This window comes from Rhineura floridana, chromosome 6, assembly GCF_030035675.1.
Source record: "Rhineura floridana isolate rRhiFlo1 chromosome 6, rRhiFlo1.hap2, whole genome shotgun sequence".
NCBI lineage: Eukaryota > Metazoa > Chordata > Lepidosauria > Squamata > Rhineuridae > Rhineura > Rhineura floridana.
This window is the reverse complement of record NC_084485.1, coordinates 41,302,201-41,327,240: the sequence shown is the minus strand read 5'-3', so window position 1 is coordinate 41,327,240 and position 25,040 is coordinate 41,302,201. Positions and strand designations below refer to the sequence as shown.

The window sequence follows — 25,040 nt, the reverse complement described above, 5'->3', positions numbered from 1 at the left end:
CTTGGCATGTAATGAGAGTCTCAAGCAAAGAAATATTATGCTTCCATGATGTTCTGTAGTCTTTTTTTTTGTTGAAGCATTTCCATGAGAACTCCATTCCTGCTTTGGATACTGCAGCTTCCCAAGATATATATATCTTGGGAAGAAACGGGATTACTAATTAAAGGTGCCTTCTAAATTAAAATGTCTTGCAGTATCACAGCATTTATTTATTTATTAAAAAGAAATTAACACTATATTTCAAAGGTCAAAAATCAATATGTCTAAGGCCTGAGTGCCTAGTAAATAATGAAATGACCAGAAGATAGAATTGCATCAACAGGGACTTGTATGAAATATTTCTGTCTAAGAGAAAGAGCCACTCCCCCTGATCTGCAATGGAAATGATCAAGCCGGTAAAGCAGTAACAGTGATGCTAGAAATTCAAGTGTTTCTTACACAGAGAATCAGGGCCAAACAAAAGGTTACAAGAGAGATGCAACTCTTAACATGTTTAGAAACAGTCATCGTGGGCCTCCAGATTTAGCATTTGAAGAGAGGGATTTAATCCTCCCCACCCCACATTCACTTCCTATGTGGCTATGCCCATATATTATTCTAGTCAGGGCATATAGCAGCTTCTTGAAAAAAACAGCACAGGGAGAGGGGTTACAGATTCACATATCTTGGTCATCACATATGACCCACAACAGAGCATGCCAGCTCTGGCCTGTGTTAGGAACAGGCTGGTTTTGAAAAGTAGGCCAACTGAGTCAATCAAGCAGCATTTTTTCCACAGTTCACATTATCTCTCTTCCCCTACCCCACTGTTACGTGTTTCTCACCTAGGGAAAAACTGAAAAAGGAAGTGACTGGGAGCGGGGTGGTGTTCTAGGGCTCAGTACCCCAATTATTGCAGGGTTTTTTTTAGTGTGTTCTACTACAGAGTCGCTTCCAGATTTTTCTTCCTTCTTTGACTCAGACACCACTCTTCTATCATTTTGAAATGGATTTTTAAAAGGACTCTTTTGGAACTAATTAAGTTGTTAGAGACCCTCCTGATGCAGATAAGTAGGCTGAATAGGAAGAAATATAAGAATACTGTCGTTGAATTTACCAGAGTTTGGGGAGGGAGCAGTAACTACACATGAAAACTATTGCCCAGGTAAGCCAATTGCAGTTTATACATAAGCAGTGAGCAATAATGATTCATTTCTACATTATATCCTTAAAGACATTTCTGTGCTTTCAAATAGGATATGTGCTACAGAATGATGCCAGTTGCATGTGTAATAATGATAGAAATCTGTATTGCAAATATTGTGGTGTATATCCTCTTTTGCAGCTAAAATTCTACACATGGCTACATGGGAGTAGGACTCATTGGGACTTCTGAGTAGGGTTGGAAAAAAATCTGTCAATTTTGATTCTATTTCTAATTTTTTCCAATCTTAAATTTAGTTCTCCAGGTTTTTACAATTTACAATTTTTAAAAATATGAAACTTCTTCAGCATTTTAGTGCAATTTTTCCTAATAAACACATTTTTGTCTGCAGTTTTGACTAATGTAGACATTTTTGCAAGCAATTCATCCTAATATAATTCATGTGTATGTTATTTCCACTTATATATTCATTTTCATATATATCTCTCCTTAATATGTGCATTTTTTAAAAAAAATGGTTGGTTGCAGAATTGCATTGCAAAATTGGAATAAGTGCAAATTTGGAAAGAAAGTTGGGTTTCGGTTCTCATATTGTTTTGGAAATTGCACATTTGATAAATTCAGCTTCAAATGCACACTGAATCAAATTTCTTATTATCCCTACTTCTTAGAAATGTATACGATTGTAGTGCTCCAAATATATGTTTCAAGCATTTGGAAAGGTAAAAACATAAAAGGGCAGGTTTCACACATCTGTAGTGGTGACCATAAACCTGGTATGTGATTAGCACGCATGGGTGAAGGGTTCTTGGAAGATGCTACAACTAAGACTACTTTCCAGGTAATTATGCTTCTCACATGCCAGGTTTGGCCATCACATCTTGCACAATGCCTCCTGTCACTCAGAAGGATAGGACTGCTGCTGGATAACCTCACTAGCAAATATAACTGGGTAAGACAATATTTTTCTCTTTCTTTCTACACATTTTTAAAGAAACCTGATAGCTAAACATATAAAAATACAGAACAGCTGTAATAGCTACATCAATTCAATAAGGTACACAGTCCACAGTGAAACAGAAACCAGCCATTTCATATTTCCCAATTTACACATGGTTCTTCAGATTCAAAATATAATTGCTGACCTGAGACAACAAGGTAGAATTGTTCAGTGTATGTTCCCAAGAATTGCTTCTTAGAATTTCACAGAAAAAAACTGCAGAATTTTTTTTTCACCTTTCCCCCCTAATATACCAGCTTCAACTCTCTGTGTGTGCTTCCCAACTTCTACCTGAATTCTCTCCTTGTGAAGGAAAATCAGTTCTTATTTGTTTGACATTAAGGATATGGCATACTTCTGCCTTTTACAAAGGTAGAAAAGCTAAGTGTTCTTTGTTAAGAGGCATAACCATCACTGTATCATATATCAATTTGGAATTGAAGTGTTTGAAGAGCTGTCAGATCACACGAACATTAAGACCATTCTCTGTTCTTCCAATCTCCCTTATTTTGAGTCATTAATACTCCAACGAAACTCATAATGAGTTCACATATTACATTTCCCCTTAAGATACAGCTCATCAGATGGTGTGAAATTGCTGTCATCCATTCTTACAAGATCAGTCAATACAGACTGGTGCCTCTACCGTAACAGCCAGTCATGTCTGGAATGAGCCTATCATCTCATACCATCTGACAGAACTTTTAAAAAAAGACTGTATAGAAGGTGGAGACAACCTCCAAGATGAGTGTACTGCAAAACAACCAGCAGATATACAATAAGCCCATCCCTCCAATTCAACCTGTTTTTTAAAGAGACACTGTACACAAACAAATGAAGTTAACTTCATTACAAACCGAAGAACAATAATTGTTTGAAGCATGAAGGTAATTTTAGGGTGTCTTCAATTTAGATGGCTGGGGGTGTGATTTTACAGAACTGCTTCATCAGCACTGCAGCCGATATAAACCAACCCATGCACAACATTGGAAATTGAGTAGCACTGTGAAGCAACCAAGGCAGCAAATTAACCAATAGCCTCTTGGTTCTATGGCCTGCTTCTAAGACAACGGGAGCAGACAGGAATTACAGCTTCATGACCGTGGCCTTTTCATTTGAAAATCTGATCACAAAGGCTTACTGTGCTGAAAGCCTTAATATGTGTCTACTGAAGCTTTCCTCTTTTGCCAAATGGCTGATGTACAAAACTAAGAACATAAAGTGAGGATTTGTGGAAAAACAGAAAGAGGAGTTGAAAGGCGATTGATTATTCCAGTAATTCCCCTCCTTCCCCATTTGTATCAAGAAGAAACAAAAATACACATCCAAAATGGCAAAAAGAAGGATTGGAAAGCAGAGTCTTCCAACCTGCCTCCTGGCTTGCCAATTTGTACAGTAGGTTGTTTTGAAAGTGAGTGATGTTCCTGTAGAAAGCAGACGGCAGCAGATCCTTCCTCCTTCCAACGGCACTGAGATCTGACCTGGTCTCTCGCTCAAGGATAAAGAGCTTTACATTTCTCACCCCATTGTTCCTTTAAGTATGAGGGGAACTGCTGTTGTTCAGACATCAAGGCTTTTGGAATTCAGCAAGCTCCCAGCCTTTCATGGGCTAAAATGAACTCAAGTATTCCAATGCAACCTCGTATACAAATTTATATTGTTCCTAACAAACAAGAAAAAAATGCAGAGAGAGAGAAAGAGAGCACAATGAGAAAAAGACATGCTGCTTAAAAGGGCTCATCTACATGGGAACAACTTTTACCTTCGCTTTTCATTTGCATCATTCACAGTTCTTGCTCAAAAGTTAGCTGCCAATCGCTTTTTCCCATTCACATAAGCAGGTATTCCTCTGGGAAGGATTAGCCTCACTTTTTCCTTGTGGTCCCATCCTCTAATTATGCATTTTCACTCCCTCTGGTTGCTAAGGTGACCAAGTATGCTCAGTCTATTCTACAGCTGCTGTAGGTTCCTTTAAAAAAAACCCAGAAGTGCGAATATCTGTGTTTTCCCTGGTAGGATACAGCTGAAATACAAATTTTTGATCTTTGTTTGTGCTTTTGTGCACAAGTTAAGGGGAAAATAAAATAAAGGCATCATTTGCAGCAACATAAAGAAAGCCAGCAGAATAGAGGAGAGCAACCAGAAGTTGCTTGTCAGCCTACAGGAAATAAATAAATGTAGGGAGGAGGAGGGAGTGGAAATGGAACGGGGAACAATTGACATACCCAGCTAAAAGCATCGAAGCAAAGCATCTGGAAGCACTAGAGAAAGGGAGTGAAGACTTTTTTTCTTCCCTTTTCATATCATCAGTGGATTGGGTTAGTATGGATTTACAGGGGGGAAATTGTGTGATAGCTTCTGTTTGCCGGTAACGTCATGTGAACCATGAAAATTTAAAGGAGAAGTGAGTAGCACCCAACACACAGTAAACACTGTGTAGATGAGCCCAAAGACTCATCCTGCTGTTCCTACTTTAGAATCCAACCCTATGGAGAGTAGACCCATTGAAATTAATGGACATGACTATCTTAGCTCTATTCATTTAAATGGGTCTACTCTGCATAGGGATGTAAAAAAGCCATTATTTCTGTCCTGTCCTGGGTTCACCACAATCAGTACTGTTTCCTTTCTACTACAGTTTGACTTCTACTAAAACCTATGTTATTTGTCTTGCTATCTGCTATGGCTGAAACTTACATAATTAATTTTAATGGAATGGAATGTTAAAAACATTTCTATTCCTGATCTCTGATGAACAAGCAGACTGCAGGAACTTCTGCTCCCATTTCTGTCTCTGATGGAATTCTCTGACATCACTAACTCTGAGTAAAACTCAGCTGGATACAAACCTTTGACTCCAAAGCCAACATAAAGTCCATACATGCAGCGGCTCTGCATCTATACTCACAGCTGTCAGTGGAGGCTGGTGCTGACTTGGATTGGTAGGGCAGAAGACTGGGAGGCTCACCGCAGGTGGACCCAGAGCCAATGACAGGTACAGCCAGAGCCAGTAACAGGCAGAACCAACTGACTCTGGTTTTATCCCCATCCACCTCCCTGCTGAAATCTAAAAAGGCAGCACTGACACTAAGGAGGAGAAGGCTGACAGGCAATGCCACTGCTTAGACGGGTTGCAGGTAAGGAGGCAGTCAAGAGGGGGTGGGCTGAAAGCAGATTCTGCTTGGTGGGGCAGTGTCCCATTTGCCTTAACGGACCAGCCTCCATTGGCGGATATGTGTATTGAACTGAAGCTCTAACAGGGCTTTAGATTATAGCATGAATATTTATGGCTTGTACTTTATTGGGGGGGGTTATGTGTGTGCATGTAAGAAATGTGAAGTATGTAAAGCTTCTTGCTAGCTATCTGATTTCTATTGAAATTAATGGAGGTAGTCATACCAAGTGAAGCTGGAAGCTGGAAAAATATCCACAGAAAATGAACACGTACTCTTTCAACATCCGGAATGGAATGTGGTCAGAATAATACATGTCCAGTGCCATTCATTTCTATCAGTTATGTCATTATTATTATTTATTACCTGCCCTTCACCCAAATGTCCGAAGGCAGGTTACAACAATTTTAAAATATAGCATTAAAAGCAATTAAAAACAACCTAAAATCACAAAATAGGGTGGGTCCTAAAAATATGCATTTTAGGTGTCAAAAGTCAGGGTAAAAATGCTATTTAAACCTTTTCTTATATCCCTCCAAAGGCCAATATAACAGGCCCTTCACACAATGCCCTCTATGTACAGAAGAAACAATACTGTTATATGATGGGCTAATACTAACAGGTATACGTGGAGTCAGAAGATTCTATGCTTTATGGACTTTAGGAATATAGTATTATTACAGATGTGCTTATTTTCTTCGATATCTGAAAGACGGTATGGTTATCCCCTATTGAAAACAGGAATGGTTGTTTATGAGCAAAAAAGAACTGGTATATTTTGCATGGGTTTTGAAACAACAACAAAATAAAATAAAAAGAAGCAGGATTTTGTGTGGACAACTGCACTCTGTTGTCACTTTTTGCATAGAATCATACAGCAGAAGAGTTGGAAGGGGCCTATAAGGCCATTAAGTCTAAACCCCTGCTCAATTCAGGAATCCAACTTAAAGCATAGCTGACAGGTGGCTGTCCAGCTGCCTCTTAAATGCCTCCAGTGTTGAAGAGCCCACCAATTCCCTAGGTAATTGGTTCCATTGTCAATGCTCTAACGGTTAGGAAGTTTCTCCTGATGTTCAGTTGAAATCTGGCTTCTGAGCCCATTATTTTGTGTCCTGCACTCTGGGATGATCGAGAAGAGATCCTGGCCCTCCTCTGTATGGAAACCTTTCAAGTACTTGGAACAGTGCTATCATACCTCCCCTCAGTCTTCTCTTCTCAAGGCTAAACATGCCCAGTTCTTTCAGTCTCTCCTTATAGGGCTTTTTTTTTTTCTAATAAGCTGTCCTAGCCCGCGACACTTACCAGTGTCTCCACCATGTTGGATTTGTTGTTCCGTAAGGTTTTCACTATGTGAAAGACATCAATGATGTTTTGCTGCTGGATCATTTCACACACACTGCAGATGGCACAGAAGGTGCCACTGCGGCCACCACCATTCCTAGGTGCAGAAGGGAAGAGGCGGTTTAGAAAAGCAGGGAAATTCATATCAGCTGAGGACTTCCAAGGGTGTCTTACTGCCCCCCAGTGCAAGGTAGCTAATTGCATATGCAGAGCTGCACATGGAATCAGCAGACATGGATCACGAGATCCACTTCTCTCTCTTATTTGTTGATAGTGATATACACATATTCCAAAGGTCTGAGTAGGCACTATTCTGTGACAATCTGGGTGTATTGTTACAGATAAATCTATTAGGAGTGTCAAATATGAAGGATCTGACCTCAGGATCCCAATACTTAACACGACCAATATCAGTCCCAGCTCCTCTTTTTAAAAAAAAAAACACAACCACCAACAACAACCTGGTACTCCAAGCAGCATGTATATATATATATTGGATCTTGCTGCTGTTTAAAATCTAACAATGCCCTGCAGCAATGCTATGTTGGGACTATTGTGGGAAGTGAAAGTGAAGGCTAGACCCTGTTGCCCCATTAATAATTGCTGTCACCACTTGATAAACTCCCCAGGATCTACCCTTGGACAAGGTAGCTCACCATTGGACACGTTGCCCAGGACCAGTTCAACCTGTCCCAGTTCTGAACTAGATTGTGTTTTCTGTCTCTATAATTCTAAACAATTCTATTTAGCAGGTGTTTGGGTCCATAGCACTTCTGTATATACATATACAAATGCATGGTGTTCCATCAAAACACCGCACACAAAGGAGCATTTTCATCAGTAGTACATCCCTGCTTTTCTGATGTGCAACCAATATTTAGCAGAGAAAACAAAGGCGTAGAAGTACTTACAGGCAATGGACCACAGTCCGCCCATCACGCCCATCATACTGCTCCTGCCACTTCTCCAGCCTCCTGACCACCTTCAAGAGAGAGCGCTTAGAAGGAGGAATGTCTCTATACGCTGGCCAGCCAATGTACTGCAAATGCTGGACAATACGGTACCCATCCTGGGGCTAAAAGAAAAGAGTTACATCTCAGTTGAATTGTGTGAAGGACTTGTATGAAATCTTTTGTGTACTCTCAGAAGACTGTGTGTTGGGTCTACAGTCTTCCCTCCCTCTCTTTGTAAAAGTTCTCCTACTGCCCACTCCTACTTTGCTCCAAAGCCCAATGTAAAAGGAATCCAAAGGAGTCCGTCATAACAACCCCAGGCTTTGCAAGGGATGTCCCCCCCAAGTGTTCATAGACATATTAACAAAATAAACGATGAGATCAGGAAATTTTTCAGTCATGTTAGAAGAACAGGTGAAACACTTATTTTTCCTGCTTTAGGTAAGGAGGTAGGGAGTGCCATGTCAAGAGAAGGAAGTCAGATCTTTTGTAATCAATGTCTAGAGACACAGGAAGTGGGGAACTTGAAGCCCTACAGTGTTAGACTCCAAGGTCATATTCACATCATACATTAATAACACTCTTTTATCACTTTAACCGTCATGGTACCCCCCTCCGCAAAGAATCCTGGGAACAGTAGCTTGTTAAGGGTGCTGGGAATGGTTAGACAACTGATGGGAACATATTATCAGCACATAATTTTGATGCTACAAACCTTGCACTGGCTGCCCATATACTATGACAACAGATTCAAGGTTGTTGTATTAATTTACAAGTCCCTTAACAACTTGGGTCCCGGATTCCTCAGGGACCACCTGATCATTTACAACCCACTCGATCACTGAGGTCTTTGGGGGAGTCACTTTGAGTGGTCCGCCGTGACTTGGATGCATAAGTCGTATCCATCAGGAGCCATGCACTCAGTATTGTGGGCCCAGTGTTATGGAACTCCCTTCTAATTGAGTCAGACAGTCCCCCTTCCTGTTGAACTTCCAGCACTTACTGAATAATTTTTTTTTATTCCAGCAGGCTTTTTAACTGAATTCTGATTTCATAGTTTTAATTCATTTTTTTAGTTTCATTGTATTGAGTCCCCTGTATACCGCTTGGAGACGACTGTAATTAAGCTGTATATAAATTATCAAAATAAATAAATAAATAAATAAAAATGATAGCTCTGTGAAGGGTAAACTACAGTTTCCAGGAGTCTTGGGGGGAATCCATGACTGTTAAAGTGGTATAAATGTGTTTTAAATGTATGGTGTAGCTGTGACTCAACTCCCATCATTCCTGACAGTTAGGCTGGGGCTGACGGGAGTTTGGAGTCCAACAGCATGTGGAGGGCCACAGGTTCCTCATCCATAGTTTACAGCTTGGAAGAGATTGCTTGTAGCTAATAGAATTGATAACTTCTTCTCCTCAGTTTCACAAGCAAACAATTGCAGAAGCCCAGTACTTAAAATTAGAATCTGATTTATATAGCAGTTGACAAAAAGTATAGCTTTTTCCCCTCCCTAAGGCCCCACTAGGTTCACCTTTCTTACAGGCAAACAATCAATAGAGAGTTGGTACTTAATTGGGTGGGACAAATTACTCTGAAAGATGGTGAACATCAATTGTTATCTTTGCCATTGGCAGTACAACATTTTCTGGGACTTATTTAGAGAATCATACTTTGTAAGCACTCTGTCTGTTCCCCCTTCATCTGCAGGCTCAAGGATAGCGAGACAAAGCAGGTTTGAGGGATCAGACATTTGTCATGAATGCATCACATCTAGAGACAAGAGTGTGTATAGGGACATGCTAGTAACATGGGGAAGGTTGTGCAAGTTCTTGTAGATGGGAAATGGCAGAAATTGTAAACTCAAGCAAGTTCTTTGTACTGATAGATTTCTGACTGCTGAAATCCTTCATTGTTAAATCCTTGAAACCTAAGAACCTGCTGGATCAGGCCAGTGACCCATCTAGTCCAACATCCTATTCTCACAGTAGCCAATCAGAGGCCCATGGGAAAACTACAAGCAGGACCTGAGCACAAGAGCACTCTCCCCTCCTGCGGTTTCCAGCAACTGGTATTTGGAGGCATGCTGCCTTCGACTATGAAGTGGGGAAGATAATTTGACTTGAATCCTTTCCCTAACCCTTCTGTGGCAGAGACTGGATTCATGCCTGCCATCCTGCTCACTTCCTTGCTGCAGAGCCTGTCCAGTTTAGCTTATCCCAGATCAAGAGCAATCAGTTAAAAGCAAGGACAGCTAGAGAAGGCGTAGCCTCCAGGGAAACAGAACTGGAGGCAGAAGGAGATATGCTGCAGCTATAGTGCTTGGGGTTTTAAAGATAACTCAAGCTGTGAGGGGAGCAGGTAATGGGCAATGAGGGGAGACTGTAACTGAAGAAAACTGAAGTGAAGAGAATTAGACAGGAAGCCCTCAACCATGAGAAGTGGAAGCTGAGGCTTGGAGAAGAGAGAGAGAGTACACAAAGCCTGTGGCACAAGTCCACTTGGGCGAGAAAGAAGCAACTTGGGGAAGGGCTGTAGCTCAGTAGTGGAGCATCTGCCTTTCTTGCAGAAGTCCCCGGGTTCAATCCCTGGCAGCTCTAGGTAGGCCTGGGAATGTTCCCCATCTGAAACCCTGCACAGCCCCTGCCAGTTAGTATATGAACCTACCCGTTCACTACATTCAACATCAAAGGCCCTCCTCCGAGTTCTGACTCACAAAGAAGCTCGGAGGGTCGTAACGAGATCTAGGGCCTTTTCAGTGGTGGCCCCCGAACTATGGAATAGTCTCCCCGACGAGGTGCGCCTGGCGCCTACCCTTCTATCTTTTCGGCGCCAGGTTAAAACCTTTTTATTTTCCCAGGCATTTTAACATATTTTATTGTTGTGAATTTATACCAGGCCGTTAAATGTTTAAAATGTATGTTTTTAATGTTTTTATTGTCATTTTATTGTATTTTTTATATTGTATTTACTTTATGTTGTGCACCACCCAGAGAGCCTCTGGCTTTGGGCGGTATAAAAATGGAATAAAATAAATAAATAAATAAATATAGACAATGCTAAGCTAGATGGGCCAATGACAGCTTCCTATGTTTCTACATGTCAGGGGTTTGATACTGCATCTACCTATACTTAAAGCTTACTGATCTGATGGAGTAGTCCAGTGTGCAAAAGTGAAAAAGGAAGAAAAATGGACCACACTCTCTCAAGGTATCCTGGTGAACATCCCCAGACCAAAAGCCAGTGGGAAAACAGGGATGACATCTTTTACCCTTGCCATGTTGCAGATCCGGAATATCCTATTGATGATATCTTCATCTATATCAGCAGAAACAAATTCCACTTGGATTGGACCATAACAACAGGATGTCTTCTCTGGCCAGTACTGCATGCAGAGCTGGTCATAATGAAAAGGGAAACCGATCACAAATCAAAAGAGGAAAAGGGGGATGCAATATACCAGGTTTACCCATAAAACCCAATGCACCCAGTGACAACATATCCAGTTATAGTATTGAACTTTTAAACATGGTATGTCATCTACCTATAATATAATTAAAAATGAATGTAAGGGGTAGGAGCCTGAATTCTGCCTCTTGACCCCCAGTGTCAACTTGGCAATCATTATACTCAGAAACTGACCAAACCAATCATTTCTTGAGTATGTGCATATGAGAGTATTAGAAAATCCACCAAGAATCTCCATACATAAAGCCCCCATTGCTGGATATCATTTTCCTCCTCCACACTGTGTTGTATGGGACAAATGCATCCAGCAAACAGATCCAAGATTTATACCATAATCAAGGAAGTGATCTGACAATGACAAGGAAATATATTAAAATACCTCACTTTCAGACTATTATCCTCTTTTAAGCAAACCAAACTAAGAGGGTGCCTGGCTGCATGTGTTTAGCCAATGCTAGACATGAAGTCTTGAGCAACCCCCAATTTGGTAGTCTCAGCATGTGAGCGTCTCTCCTCTCGGACCAACCAAAATCAACAAAATAACTGCCAAAAAAATAATCATCCAGGAAGAACCCATGTTTGGTAAGGAAGGCCCAACTCACACCTTGAGATCACAATAGAAATGCATACTTTTTAAAAAAAATTGGTAGAAATCAGTTTGAATTCATTTATTTAGTTATTATTTAGCTCAGAGTATTTAGTGTTGTAAAGACTAGCTGAAAATGCCTGGTCTGCATGTAATTGTAATCCTTAAAAATCTACCTACTTGTGCAGCATCCATCTCATTCAGCATCACGATAGAGGAGCAGTTGTAATCAAACACCAATCTCCAAAAATCTGCTACTGTGTTGGGTAAAGGATGCTGAGTAACTATAAAGGCAGCAGGTTGCTTGTGGCTCTGACAAAAGAGCAAGGGTGGGGGAGGAGAGAGCGATAAAAAAAATGGATCAATGTTAGTGGGAAAAATAAATCACCATTGATTTCAGAACAATATTAAACCCAGGAGGCTATGGCCATGCAACCAGTGCCATGTAACCAGATTATACAAATTGTACCTTATCCTACTTGTTATCCTACTGCACATTGAATGAATGAAGCCTTTGTAATGGGATGCCAATGAAGACATTTCATTAGAGAAGTGCCATAAGAGCAAGGATTATTATCCCTTGTGAATTATCTATAGCTTTGCTAGGTGGCAGTGGTGGTGGTGAGTGCATGAGCCTGAGGTTTCTGTACAAAGCACAAAACTGTTTTTAAGATGATGTGCAAATAGAGCCAGTGTTGTGTAGAACTGTATGATAGTTAGGTATAAGTACTGATTAAATTAGACTTCACTGCTGTCATGTTTGGCCTACTTTGCCACTTGGCATAATTTTGACTTGGGTATCTGAGATGTGTCCAATGATAGTTCAGGTATCACATCTGCTTTGAATTTACTGGTGGAAACTCCTTATCTATCTATCTATCTATCTATCTATCTATCTATCTATCTATCTATCTATCTATCTATCTATCTATCTATCTATCTATCTATCTATCTATCTATCTATCTATCTATCTATCTGTCTGTCTGTCTGTCTGTCTGTCTATCTATCTATCTATCTATCTATCTATCTATCTATCTATCTATCTATCTATCTATCTGTCTGTCTGTCTGTCTGTCTGTCTGTCTGTCTGTCTGTCTGTCTGTCTGTCTGTCTGTCCACACACAAACTGCCAGATTACCTTAGGAGATAAGCCTTAGGAGATATTGAGGATCCCCCAGTAACTTCCTCCCTGTGCTGTTGCCACAAATTCTAACATCTTATCATTCCTCATAAATCAAAGAAGTTCCCTACTGTTTCTAGCAAGGATGGAAATCATGGGGATAAAAAAACATGTCTATGTGGTGTGGATTGATTGCTCTGTGAGTGTGTAAGAGAGAGACAGAGAGAGAGAGAGAGGAGGAAGAGGGGGAGAATTAATAGGCTGAGTGTTCTGAGTGTAAAACTTAAAATTCCATTAGCAAAATGTTGCAGCTTCCCGCATATGTTATTTGCATGCAGGGATGGATGAATCTACCAATTTTAGTTTCAGTTTCTCATTTTCCAATCTTAAATTTAGTTCTCCACATGTAAGCTTGCAATTTTTTTTTAGTTTTCATGAAAATTCAGCAGCATTTTAGTGAGAATTTCTCCTAATATATATGTATGCAATTTTGCCTAATAGTTTTTGCAAAGCAATTTCCCTCACATAAAACATTTTTGTATCAATATATGCTTTTTATGCACACTTTATCTATTTTACTTTTATTTTACAAAACTTATAGAACACTTGACTGGAAAAAACCTCAAAATGGTTTACAAAAAGCATTAAAACTATCAATAAAACAATTAAAAGCAAGTAATTTAAACATTTTTAAAACAATCAAAACAGCAGCTAACTAAAAAGATTAAAACCCATCCACATCTATGTGATTTACATACATGTGTATATGCATTTTTGTACACATTACGTGGCTGGAAAACTGCACTGCAAAATTGAGAGAAGTGTGCATTTCAAAGCATGACTGTAATTTGGCTTACATTTTGTTTTGGAAAGTGTGGATTAGACAGGTTCGTCTATAAATGTAAACGGAATCAAATTTCTCCCCATCCCTATTTGCACATTTGCTACAGGTTTGACATTTTTTATCACAATTTAGAGAACTAGATTATTTCTTTTTAAAAACAGAATTAAACTTGGTATTTGAACTTACATCAGTAGGGTGTCCAGATACTGTATCTCAATTAAGCTCCTGTATCTTTAGTAGCTATGCAGAAGGAGGACTTTGGGCAGGTGTAATTTGTCTCATGCCTGAAACACTATGGTTGACAAATTCCACATGACAATATTCCTTTGTCTACACAACTGTGAAGAGCTACCCACTATTGGTTCCAATTATCTTAGCCACCCATTGTTTGGGGAAAGCCAAATTCTGCTATTGACAATGCTTTTGCCATCATGTAGATTTACAAAATTCCTGGGCTTTGTCTGGGCTTTAAAGAAGAAGGAAATGCTGGCATGAAAACAGATTACATATATAAAGCATTATTCTATTTTGATTGTGGCTTACAGTTTAAGCAAATAAATGATCCTTTCTAAACATATGTGGAACATGCATGGATTAGGTTAAGAGATCAGTCTAAAAAGCAGACATTTAACTCCTTAAAACAATTAGCTAGTACAATAGAGACATGTGTGATCTTCTGTTCCTCCTCAAAAACAGCTATCAGACCAGTGTTGGTGAATGCCATCTATTCTTTAACCATACCTAAGGGACTGGGGATGGACCACAAGATTTCCTGTTCTCTATCTCTCTTTCCATTGTTTCTGCCCTTATTCCCCTTATATGACTTTCTATTAAAGTTAGCCATGAATTATGCCTGTTTAAGGAAAAATAACAAAAAAGTTGCAAGATAAAGACACGGCACTTAGGAAATACAGTAGAGCCTTGCTATAATGTGTGGGTCAGGGGACAAAGGATGCACCCGTGCTATAGGGCTTCTGTATTATAATGAAAGCTGCATTCTATAAACAGTATTTTACTCAGGGGACATCATCATACCCACAGTATATCCAAATTCGCAGTTCAACAAGCTGCATTATAGCGAGGTTTGGCTGTATATGGCAGTGTTTACAGCAGGATACATACAAGTGCCCCCCCGCCCCCAGTGTAGGGTGACATTTTGCAATCCCCTTGTGGTGGAATATCCTGCTCTTAGGAATTTTCATACATAGGAAGGCAGGAAGCTGCCTTACACTGAAGCAGGCCATTGGTCCTGTTAGCTCAGAATTGTTAGCCAAGAATTGCTGTTCTCAGTATTGTTAGCCAAGGTCTCAAGCAGAGGTCTTCTCCAGCCCTACCTGGAAATTCCTTGGATTGAATCTGAAAACTTTTACATGGAAAGCATGCTGTATTACTTAACTGCCGCCCTTCCATCAATCAGTGACTAACCACTTTAGCATTAGCAGAAATAAAAAACATGACAGTCTGGTGCCCTCTCTTAGTCTTCTTGGTATGTACCAAATGCCACCAAAAAGAGAGTATCAGTGCCTCCTCCCCTACAGTGAATTTCCTTTGGCTCAATTCTCATTTGGTGGCAAACCTGTACCTGGGCTGTTTCATTGCAGCCAGTAAGAGGGAGCTCAGATGATCAGATATGCCTCCGTACAACAAATAAATAAATAAATGCCTAGGGTATCAGGGAGAAGGGTTCAAATCCTTCTTATCATGCTAGATCTGAATCCATGAATGCTCTTCATGGAAGAGCATTCCATCATATAAGCATCATCTATTCTGAAGCGATATAGTCAAGACACAGGTTTACCACCTTAGTGAGAGCGAAGCCTCTGTCTGTGTGGGGAGAGGAGTCAGAATATTTATACTGGGTCTCCCCTAGATCAAATGACATTGACCAATGATTGGTCTCTTCCTTCCTTCCTTTTTTTTTTTGAAATGGGAACAGCAAAAAAAAAGAACTAAACTAAACTAAACTAAAATGCATGGCTAGGTCATTCATGCATTGTAAACTGCTTTGTGGGTTTTTTTACAATCAAGTGGTATCTAAATTTTAATGAATAAAAGCAAAAACAAGTAAACTACATGCCCAGGAAGGCATATGCATTTTGCACTTAGTTTATGGACAAAAAGTCATTGGCATCAATTCTTAAACTGTTAAGGAAAACAAATCCATATATAGTAACTATCTTGAACATTCCACGTATGTGCTACTGTATACATAATAACTGGTGAAGATTCTGGATGAATCATCTTTAGATTGTTGGTCACTGGTTGTCACAGCAAGTGTAGTGTAGTGGATAAAAACGTTGGATAACCTGGTTTCAAATCCCTGCTCAGCCATAAAGCTCACTGGGTGACCTTGAGCCAGCCCCTAACTGTCAGCCTAACTTACCTCTTAGGATAAAACTTTTAGGGTGGGAGAAAATGCATGCATACTGCTCTAAGCTCCTTCAAGGAATAGCGGGATACCAGCCTAATAGGAAGACAATAGTTGGCCAAAGTTGACTTTTCTCTATTTGGCTACACAGAAGGAAATTAGTCCTAAGTGTGAGGTTTACTTACATCCATGAGTGCAGCGTTAATGTAGTTGCTTGATTCCCCATCAACGGAGATAAGGAAAGGGAGGCACCGATCCAAGGGGAGTACATCCATGCAGCGGTTTTTGTCATGGTTCCTGGGCAAGAGTCCAATACTGCAATCTTCTGGCCGTACTCGTGGTGTTACTATATTAAGGGTCTGTAAGCAAGGGTAGAAATAGGAACTGGTTAGTATTTAACTCCCCAAATATGTGATTTTACACTGTGAAATTTTTGTTTTTATTTGACAGTGGCCAGACTCAGTTCTTTTCAAAATATCAGGCTGGAACCCATACAGACACATGGATGTGGTGGTGGTGATAACAGAATCACCTTCCTTCTGAATTCAGGTCCAAAACTTGATCAGTACTTGCACAGTGCTGAAAATTACAGATTTAGATGAAAACAGAATCCTTGCTTGGAGAGTGGATATTTTAAATATTTAGACAATGTATCTATTGAACCACTCTTTTCTGCAGGCACCCAAGAAGGTATCTGAGCAACCAAAGAAACATGAACACTGAAAGAGAGAAACACACAAAATATGTAATTTTGACATGGTATTGCCTTAGGTAGCCTCAGTGGCACGGACTGCCTTCTACCAACTTTGGTTGGTGGCCCAGCTATGCCCCTATCTGGACAGGGAGAATCTGGCTTCAGTTGTCCATGCTCTGGTAACCTCCAAATTAGATTACTGTAATGTGCTTTATGTGGGGCTGCCTTTGAAGATGGTTTGGAAGCTGCAGCTTGTGCAAAATGCAGCAGCCAGATTGGTAACAGGGACCAGACGGTTCAAACATATAAAACTGATTCTGGCCCGCTTGCATTGGCTACCTGTATGTTTCCAAGCTCAATTCAAGATGCTGGTTTTAGCCTATAAAGCCTTACACAGCTTAGGACCACAATACTTGATGGAACGCCTCTCCCGACACAAACCCACCTGTACACTACATTCAACATCCAAGGCCCTTCTCCGGGTGCCTACTTTGAGGGAAGTTGGGAGTCTAACAACAAGGGAGAGGGCCTTCTCAGTGGTGACCCCCAAATTATGGAATGATGTCCTTGATGAGGTGCACCTGGCGCCAACACTGTTGTCCTTTCGGCACCAGGTCAAGACTTTCCTCTTCTCCCAGGCATTTTAGCATGTGTTTTTAAATTGCTTTTTAAAAAAACGTGTTTTTAACTTTGTATATTTGTTTTTAATATTTTTAATTGTTGTAAACCTCCCAGAGAGCTTCAGCTGTGGGGTGGTATACAAATGCAATAAATAAATAAATAAACATTAAACTAAATTGTTGCACTGTCAGAAGGCAGAGTAAGCACAATGGGATACTACTCTCCTCCCCACCCCAAACCTGCTCCAGAAACCCCAGAACAACATGCGGTGGGAGGAGAGATGAGATCATTCTATTGGGCAATCAGAAATGCTTGCACTGATGGAATGATCTCCTTAGCACTATGTTGAATACAATCCCACAAGTATATGCATCTTGACTGGACTTCTGAAATCAGATATGATGAGTAAAAAGCTGCAGTTAACATCTGGAGTGCACATTACATTCACCTAAATCTAGACCTTAATGACTGTTGGGAACATTCTACACAAACAATGTATGGAATGCACTTTTGTGTACATTGGAGATGGCTACTGAATCAGGAGCCCCAAACTTAAATAATAAGGCAGTTAAATTTTGTTCAGCCAAATGGCTAATATTTCCTAGCAGGCTTTCTCAGCACACCAATGGTATCTATTGGTTAAAAGTTCACATTTATTTTGTGCAAAACAATGTTCCAGAAGATATATGCAACCTTTTATTCTCTGCAAAGAAACAAAAAGAATAGCTATAAACAGAATGTTAATGACTATGGGGCCTACTTAAAATCAGAGGGGGCAGTTCATACTCAACCTCCATAATGGCTGTTTTTCAGATGAAACAAGGTGAGCTTACTACATAAACCAATTTACAAACAATTTGTTGAAGGGAAGCAGAACATGCTCTTCACTGCTGTGAGAGAAATTGTTACATTTTTGTTTCAGAGCCTCAGGCAGACATTAGAGAAAATGTCCATTCAATCTAAATGTTTCCTGAGTGTTAGCGCTAAATATCTGTAGCAGAAGCTGTGGCACCCGTTGATCGCCTTTTTTCCGATTCATGGAATTGTAACTTTCCAGTGGTCTTGCAAATGGACAGAAATAATGCAATTTGATGCACAGACATCTGCCACACAAACAAAACTGCAAACCAAGAAAAGAACTAACTTCAGCAGTTATATTTATGTAAAGCAAGGAACTAGAGCTGAAGTATGCCCGGCACTGACTGGGAACCCAGCCCCATAACATCAGATGTGTGAGGGCTGCCTGTGGTTTTGTAGAAGTAAGGAAAGACATGCATGTTCAGACATATTCCAGTTTGCTCTTACTCTGTTTGGGGGCTGATTTCTGTTGTCAAAACCAGGTTGCAGCTTAAGTCAGATAGGGCCTTTTCTCAAATGTAGCTTTATAAATTAGTTCTGTTGCCCTCAGGGTCTGTCCCCTCTCCAGCATCTAATGTTTCTGCTAGTGCTACACCAATAATTTGTTGGATGAAAAGAAAAAAGTCCTTGAAGATGGTGGATGGGCAAATTCCCCTGAACTTGGTGGTAATGGTGGTGGGTTGCCTATGGGCAGTGCTTTTTTTTGTGATGGTACTCGCCAATATGCACTATTTGACAGTCAGGGATCACTTGTAAGTCTTCCAGATCTCCATTTGTCAAATGACAGCTTTGTATGAGCAGGAGAGCTCTCTCCTGATTGTGCAAAGCATTAGAGGTAAATAGGTTACACCCAGCAAAATCATTTGGGGGGAAGTGCTAGGAATGGGTGAATCTGTCAAATTCAGTTTCTTGCTTTTCCAGTTCTGCTATCCATATTTCCACATCCGTTAGCATTTTTTTAAAAAAAGTCCTCATAAAAAAACATTTTAGTGTGATTTTTTCGAATATTTACATTTTGTATGCAATTTTGCCTAATCTACACTTTTTTTGCAAAGCATTTTCTCTTAATATTTATATTTTCCCTAATATAATACACTTCTGTATACTATTTTCAGTAACATATGCATTTTTATCCACACATTACCCTTGTATAAATATTTTTGTATGTATTACTTGGCTGGAGAACTGCATTGCAAAATTCGGAGAAGTGCAAATTTTGCAGGACAGCTGTGTTTCAGTTTGCATATATAGTTTCAGAAAGTGCAGACTAGGTAGGTTCACCTTTAAATGCAAATTGAACCAAATGTCTCCCCTGTTCCTAGTACTTGCATATATTCATTCATACTTACACATCCATACCATGGGCCCCTCCCACTACCCACTGTCATTTCAAGCTGATCCTCTTTTGGTTTCTGCTATTGAACCCCATGTTCTAAATGTACATGATGCTTTCACATACCCGGAATGGAGGGGAAATCTGTAATCTGACTAAATGCCACTGCAAGGTATGCATACATCTTTTGTATCTAATACACCTAAGGTGACAAATGTGTATGCTTTAACAACATACATGTGAGGATCCTTGGCATCCTATTATAATTCGAACACTGACAAAACAGATATGCCAGTCATTGCTAGTTGCCATGACTGACAAAATATGAGGTGTGTCATTGTTTTGTTTTTACCTGGAATTCATCTTTTATCTGGCTGGAATTCGTCTGTGGATCCAGTCTGCTGATGTTGTAATATATGGATCTGAATTCACAAACGGGGATGGCTGTGTTGCCACAAAGGCATGCTTCCAGAATGGCATCATGAACGAAGACATATTGCTCCTACACAGAAGAAGTTGCACATTCATCATTGTCATTCCCTTCAGGAGCAATCTTATACAGCCTACTTTAATAATTGAATGCCCCACTAGGGATGTGCTCAAATTTAGCAAAATTTGAATTTGACACCGGATTTCCTATTTATTTGCTTTTTTTTTTATCCTTGTGGATTGGGCTTTTTCTAGCAGTTTTCCGTGGCTAAAGTGAATTTTTTTAAAAAATTGCCTTAAAAATATAGATCAATATTGATATTTTTGCAGGGAAAAAACAAATCGGTATTTATAGCAAATAGTGAACATTGATCCTTCATGAAGTGGTACCGGAAGGAAGTTTCACGGAGAGAAAATTGAGCTGGCACCAAAATGCGCATCCCATTCCTGTGCTCAGCAACCTCTTTCTGAGTTCTGAGGTCAACAAAACACTCCTTTGGAGTGCATGGAGTGGGGAGGGCTTACATTTTACCTTCATGCATATGTGCCTGGAAAAGAAGACTAAAATCCTGACTAAAATCAAAACCAGAGTAAACACATATCAATATGTGAGCAACTGATGTATTAAAAAGGCAAGTATTTAATCTATCCGCATTTGGATAGGTGGAATGATCATTTATTGTAAATGGGCAATGTTTTGCTTGGATCTTAATTTATATTCAGCCTTATAACTTACTCTAGTTATTTATTTCTATAGCACCATCTATGTACATGACACTTCATAATCTACAACATACAACTACAATTCCGGCATACACTCTTCAGTTAATTGCCAAGCAAATGGGTACAATTTTCTAAGTGAACACAGACTTCTATTCTTTGAAAAAGTTTCCCTATGAAATATTTTACCAAGTTTTTAATTACTGATTGTTACTGAGAACGTAACAACGGTTTCTAAAGATAAGGGCCATTTCACTATTAATATTACACTACCCCCTGGCCAAGAAGAGGTGGTAGATGAGGCCTTTCTCAAACAAATCTCTGAAATCTCAAGGAGGCAAGAAGTAGTAGTGATGGGGGACTTCAACTACCCGGATATCTGCTGGGAGACAAACTCTACGAAGCACAAAGCCTCCAACAAATTCCTGATGGGCCTTGCTGATAATTTCCTCTTTCAAAAAGTAGAAGAAGGAACAAGGGGATCGGCAATCCTGGACCTGATCTTAACTAACACGGATGAATTGGTCACGGGAATTAAAGCGGTCGGTACCTTGGGGGAAAGTGACCACGTAATGCTGGAATTCGGGATTCTGGGGAAAGCCAAAGAAGAAGATAGTCAAACATGGACCTTGGATTTCAGGAAAGCCGATTTTAGCAAGCTCAGGGAAATGATGGGTAGGATCCCGTGGCTAGATAGACTAAAGAAAAAAGGAGCCCAAGAAGTGTGGCAGTTCATGAAGAACGTATTACAAAAAGTGCAATCACAAACAATTCCAAAGAGGAAGAAAAATGGAAGACATCAGAAAAAGCCAATGTGGCTACACCGAAGTCTGGTGGAGGAGGTAAAAGTAAAAAAGAGCATGTATAAAGAATGGAAGGAAGGACGTATCACCAAGGAAGAGTACCAATGAGCGGCTCGGGCTTGCAGGAATAGCGTAAGGAAAGCTAAAACCCAGAATGAGCTGAGGCTGGCGAGGGAAGCGAGGAACAACAATAAGGGGTTTTTCAGATATGTTCAAAGCAAGAGAAAGACCAAGGAAACGGTGGGACTGCTGCTCAATGAGGATGGCAAAATGTTGACAGATAACAAGGAAAAAGCAGAACTGCTCAACGCCTATTTCGCCTCCGTTTTCTCCCAAAAAGGGAACAGTGTGCAACCTTGCATCGGTAGCAATCTCAGGAAGGGGTCGGGATTGCAGTTCGAGATTGATAAGGAGATAGTCAGGAAATACCTAGTTAACCTAAATGAGTTCAAATCTCCAGGGCCTGATGAACTGCATCCCAGAGTATTGAAGGAACTTGCGGATGTACTCTCGGAACCTCTTGCCATCATCTTTGAGAAATCATGGAGAACGGGAGAGGTGCCGGAGGATTGGAGACGGGCAAACGTTGTCCCGCTCTTTAAAAAGGGTAAAAAGGAAGATCCGGGAAATTACAGGCCGGTCAGTCTGACTTCAATACCGGGAAAGATATTAGAACGGATAATAAGAGTCCATTAGCAACTATCTAGATGACAATGCTGTGATTAGAAGGAGCCAGCATGGGTTTGTCAAGAATAAATCCTGTCAAACAAATCTCATCTCTTTTTTTGATCGGGTCACTAGCTTAGTAGATGGTGGAAATGCTGTAGATGTCATCTATCTAGATTTCAGCAAGGCGTTTGACAAAGTCCCCCATGACCTTTTGATTAGCAAACTAGTCAAATGCGGACTACATGGAAATACTGTCAGGTGGATTCACAACTGGTTGGAAAACCGTACTCAAAGAGTGGTCTCTGCTTCGGACTGGAAGGAGGTCTCGAGTGGAGTGCCACAGGGTTCTGTCCTGGGGCCGATACTCTTCAACGTTTTTATCAATGACTTAGATGATGGAGTGGAGGGAAGCCTTATGAAATTTGCGGATGACACGAAACTGGGAGGGATAGCTAACACAATGGAAGACAGGAATAAAATCCAAAGGGACCTGGATAGATTAGAAAATTGGGCTGAAATTAATAAAATGACATTCAATAAAGACAAATGCAGGATTCTGCATTTAGGCCACAAAAACAAAATGCATGGGTACAGGATGGGAAATACCCAGCTTAGCAGTAGTGCATGTGAGAAGGACCTTGCAATTGTAGTGGATCGCAAGTTCAACATGACCCAGCAGTGTGATGCTGCGGCAAAAAAGACAAACGTGGTTTTGGGCTGCATAAACAGAGCTATAGTTTCCAGGTCGAGGGAAGTAATAGTCCCACTATATTCTGCATTAGTCAGGCCTCATCTGGAATACTGCGTTCAGTTCTGGGCGCCTCATTTTAAGAAAGATATAGACAAGTTGGAGCGGGTTCAGAGAAGGGCGACGAGGATGATAGCCGGTATGGAGAACAAGTCTTATGAGGAAAGGTTGAAGGAACTTGGCATGTTCAGTCTGGTGAAGAGAAGGCTGAGGGCTGACATGACTGCACTCTTTAAGTACCTGAAGGGCTGTCACATAGAGGAGGGTACAGATTTGTTCACTGCTGCCCCAGAGGGTAGGACCAGGTCTAATGGTTTTAAGTTGCAGGAGCGTAGATTCAGATTGGACATTAGAAGGAACTTCTTGACAGTAAGGGCAGTTCGGCAATGGAACCGACTGCCTAGGGAGGTGGTGGGATCCCCTTTGCTGGATGTCTTCAAGCAGAGGCTGGACAGCTATCTGCGGGAGATGCTCTAGCTGTGGACTTCCTGCTGTGAGCAGGGGGTTGGACTCGATGGCCTACAAGGCCCCTTCCAACTCTATGATTCTATGACTATTCATAGAGACTAATCTAGGTTTGCCACTGTGATGTCCCTGTATTTTGATAACTGTAAATATGGTAAGTGCAGGTTTATTGAAGTATACATGGTAGGTGGATTGAGTGAGAGGGGGGAGTACATGGGCTAGAATGCTGGAGAATGCTTTATGATGATCGGCTGAGCGTTTGAGTGGCTGAAGGTATAAATGAGAGGATGAGAGTTGAGAGGTGGTTGGTTGGTTGTGGAGTTTGGGTTTTGGAGTTGGTTGTGGGTTGGATTATATTTGGCTGGTATTGAGGCAGATTATATATGACTAGAAACATAAAGAGGAACACAATATACGAAACCATATGCTTGTTAAATATCCCATAAGTAATTTTGTTACTTCCTGGTGTTTATAAATAAATATTATTCTTGATTTACCAAAAGCCTGATCCTTGGCTGGGGCTTTCACAGACCAGAAGGGTGGGCAGGGTAATTACCAAGGTTGGGAAACAGTATCAATGGTGGCAGTGGTGAAGAGATAGTGTAACATCATCAGGTATCCAGAGCAACCCAGGGCTGTATGCTTTAAAGGCACAAAAATACAGGGGGGTTGTGGCCTGCAAGTGCACCCAGACACAAAGTAACAATAAGCCAGAAGGGGACTAAGGCAAAGTCCTAAAGCAATATTGTGAAACAGGGAGTGGCTGGTGGTGCTGCCTAGCGGTGGGATCTTGCGAGATCTGTGCTAGAGCCAGTGAGAGAACAAATAAAACCCAGGATCCTGACTGGAGGGACCTAACAGGTGGTGGTCTGAGGTGGGATCCTCACAGCCACCATATTTACATTCAACAGGACATTGAAGCCAATCACAGATCCCTGATCAGTATACCTGTATTGTGATACATGTTTCTCACAATCATAACTTACTTTTTTTGTGATAGATTTAAAATATGTATATGACTAAGAGATGGAATATGTGAGCTAGTAAGACATCCTGCTTTGGTGGGTGGTGGGATGCATGGGATGGGCATGAACTATAACCTCTTGCAATGATGATCTTATCAAATTTCTTATTCTGAAGTTGTAGAGTATCAGGCCACACAATGACAATGGCCATCTCATGTTTACCCAGCCACAAAGAAGATTTGAATCCAATAGTTGCTGAGACAATTTAAAGAGGCTGGAAATGGGTCTGGCTGTATTTCAGCTCATGGAATTTAGTGGGTTTAACATCATCAGTGTGATGGATTGGAACTGGAAACTAATGATAGATTTTTAATATTAAGTTTACCAATTATGCTGTGTGAATATAGTGATGAAATGGGACTTTCTATGATGCATTTCTATGATGGTTTTTCTATGTGCATGTTACATTCAGGTACTATCTTAAAAGAGGTATTTCCTTGTATATGTCTGTGGAGAGCAGGGATGGGGTTGTATTCACTTGTATTCTGACAGTCCGTTGTTTCATCCCAATCCTCCGTTTTATTGTTCCCGCTTGCTTTGGAACTTGCCAATGTGACCTGCTGTTGTTGTTTTATTGGTTGCAAAAAAAATTATGTATTTTTTTACATAAATTTAATTATTTTATTATTTGATTTATATCCCGCCCTTCCTCCCATCAGGAGCCCAGGGCGGCAAA

At 40.5% G+C, this 25,040-nt stretch overlaps 1 protein-coding gene across 21 annotated transcripts in view; it reads right to left on the bottom strand.

Moving 5' to 3' along the window:
• Positions 1-1,735: 1,735 nt before the first annotated feature.
• Positions 1,736-25,040, bottom strand: part of PTPRT (protein tyrosine phosphatase receptor type T) — a 977,341-nt gene continuing 954,036 nt past the window's right edge. For all 21 annotated transcript variants that reach the window (XM_061631522.1, XM_061631524.1, XM_061631514.1 and 18 more), the window contains 7 exons: positions 19,858-20,007; positions 16,185-16,358; positions 11,847-11,978; positions 10,884-11,009; positions 7,570-7,733; positions 6,620-6,755; positions 1,736-3,807 (listed from right to left, as the gene is read on the bottom strand). In XM_061631522.1, the coding sequence (XP_061487506.1) occupies positions 3,754-3,807; positions 6,620-6,755; positions 7,570-7,733; positions 10,884-11,009; positions 11,847-11,978; positions 16,185-16,358; positions 19,858-20,007 (936 nt within the window). In that variant the 3' untranslated portion in view covers positions 1,736-3,753. The remainder of the gene's footprint in view (positions 3,808-6,619; positions 6,756-7,569; positions 7,734-10,883; positions 11,010-11,846; positions 11,979-16,184; positions 16,359-19,857; positions 20,008-25,040) is intronic.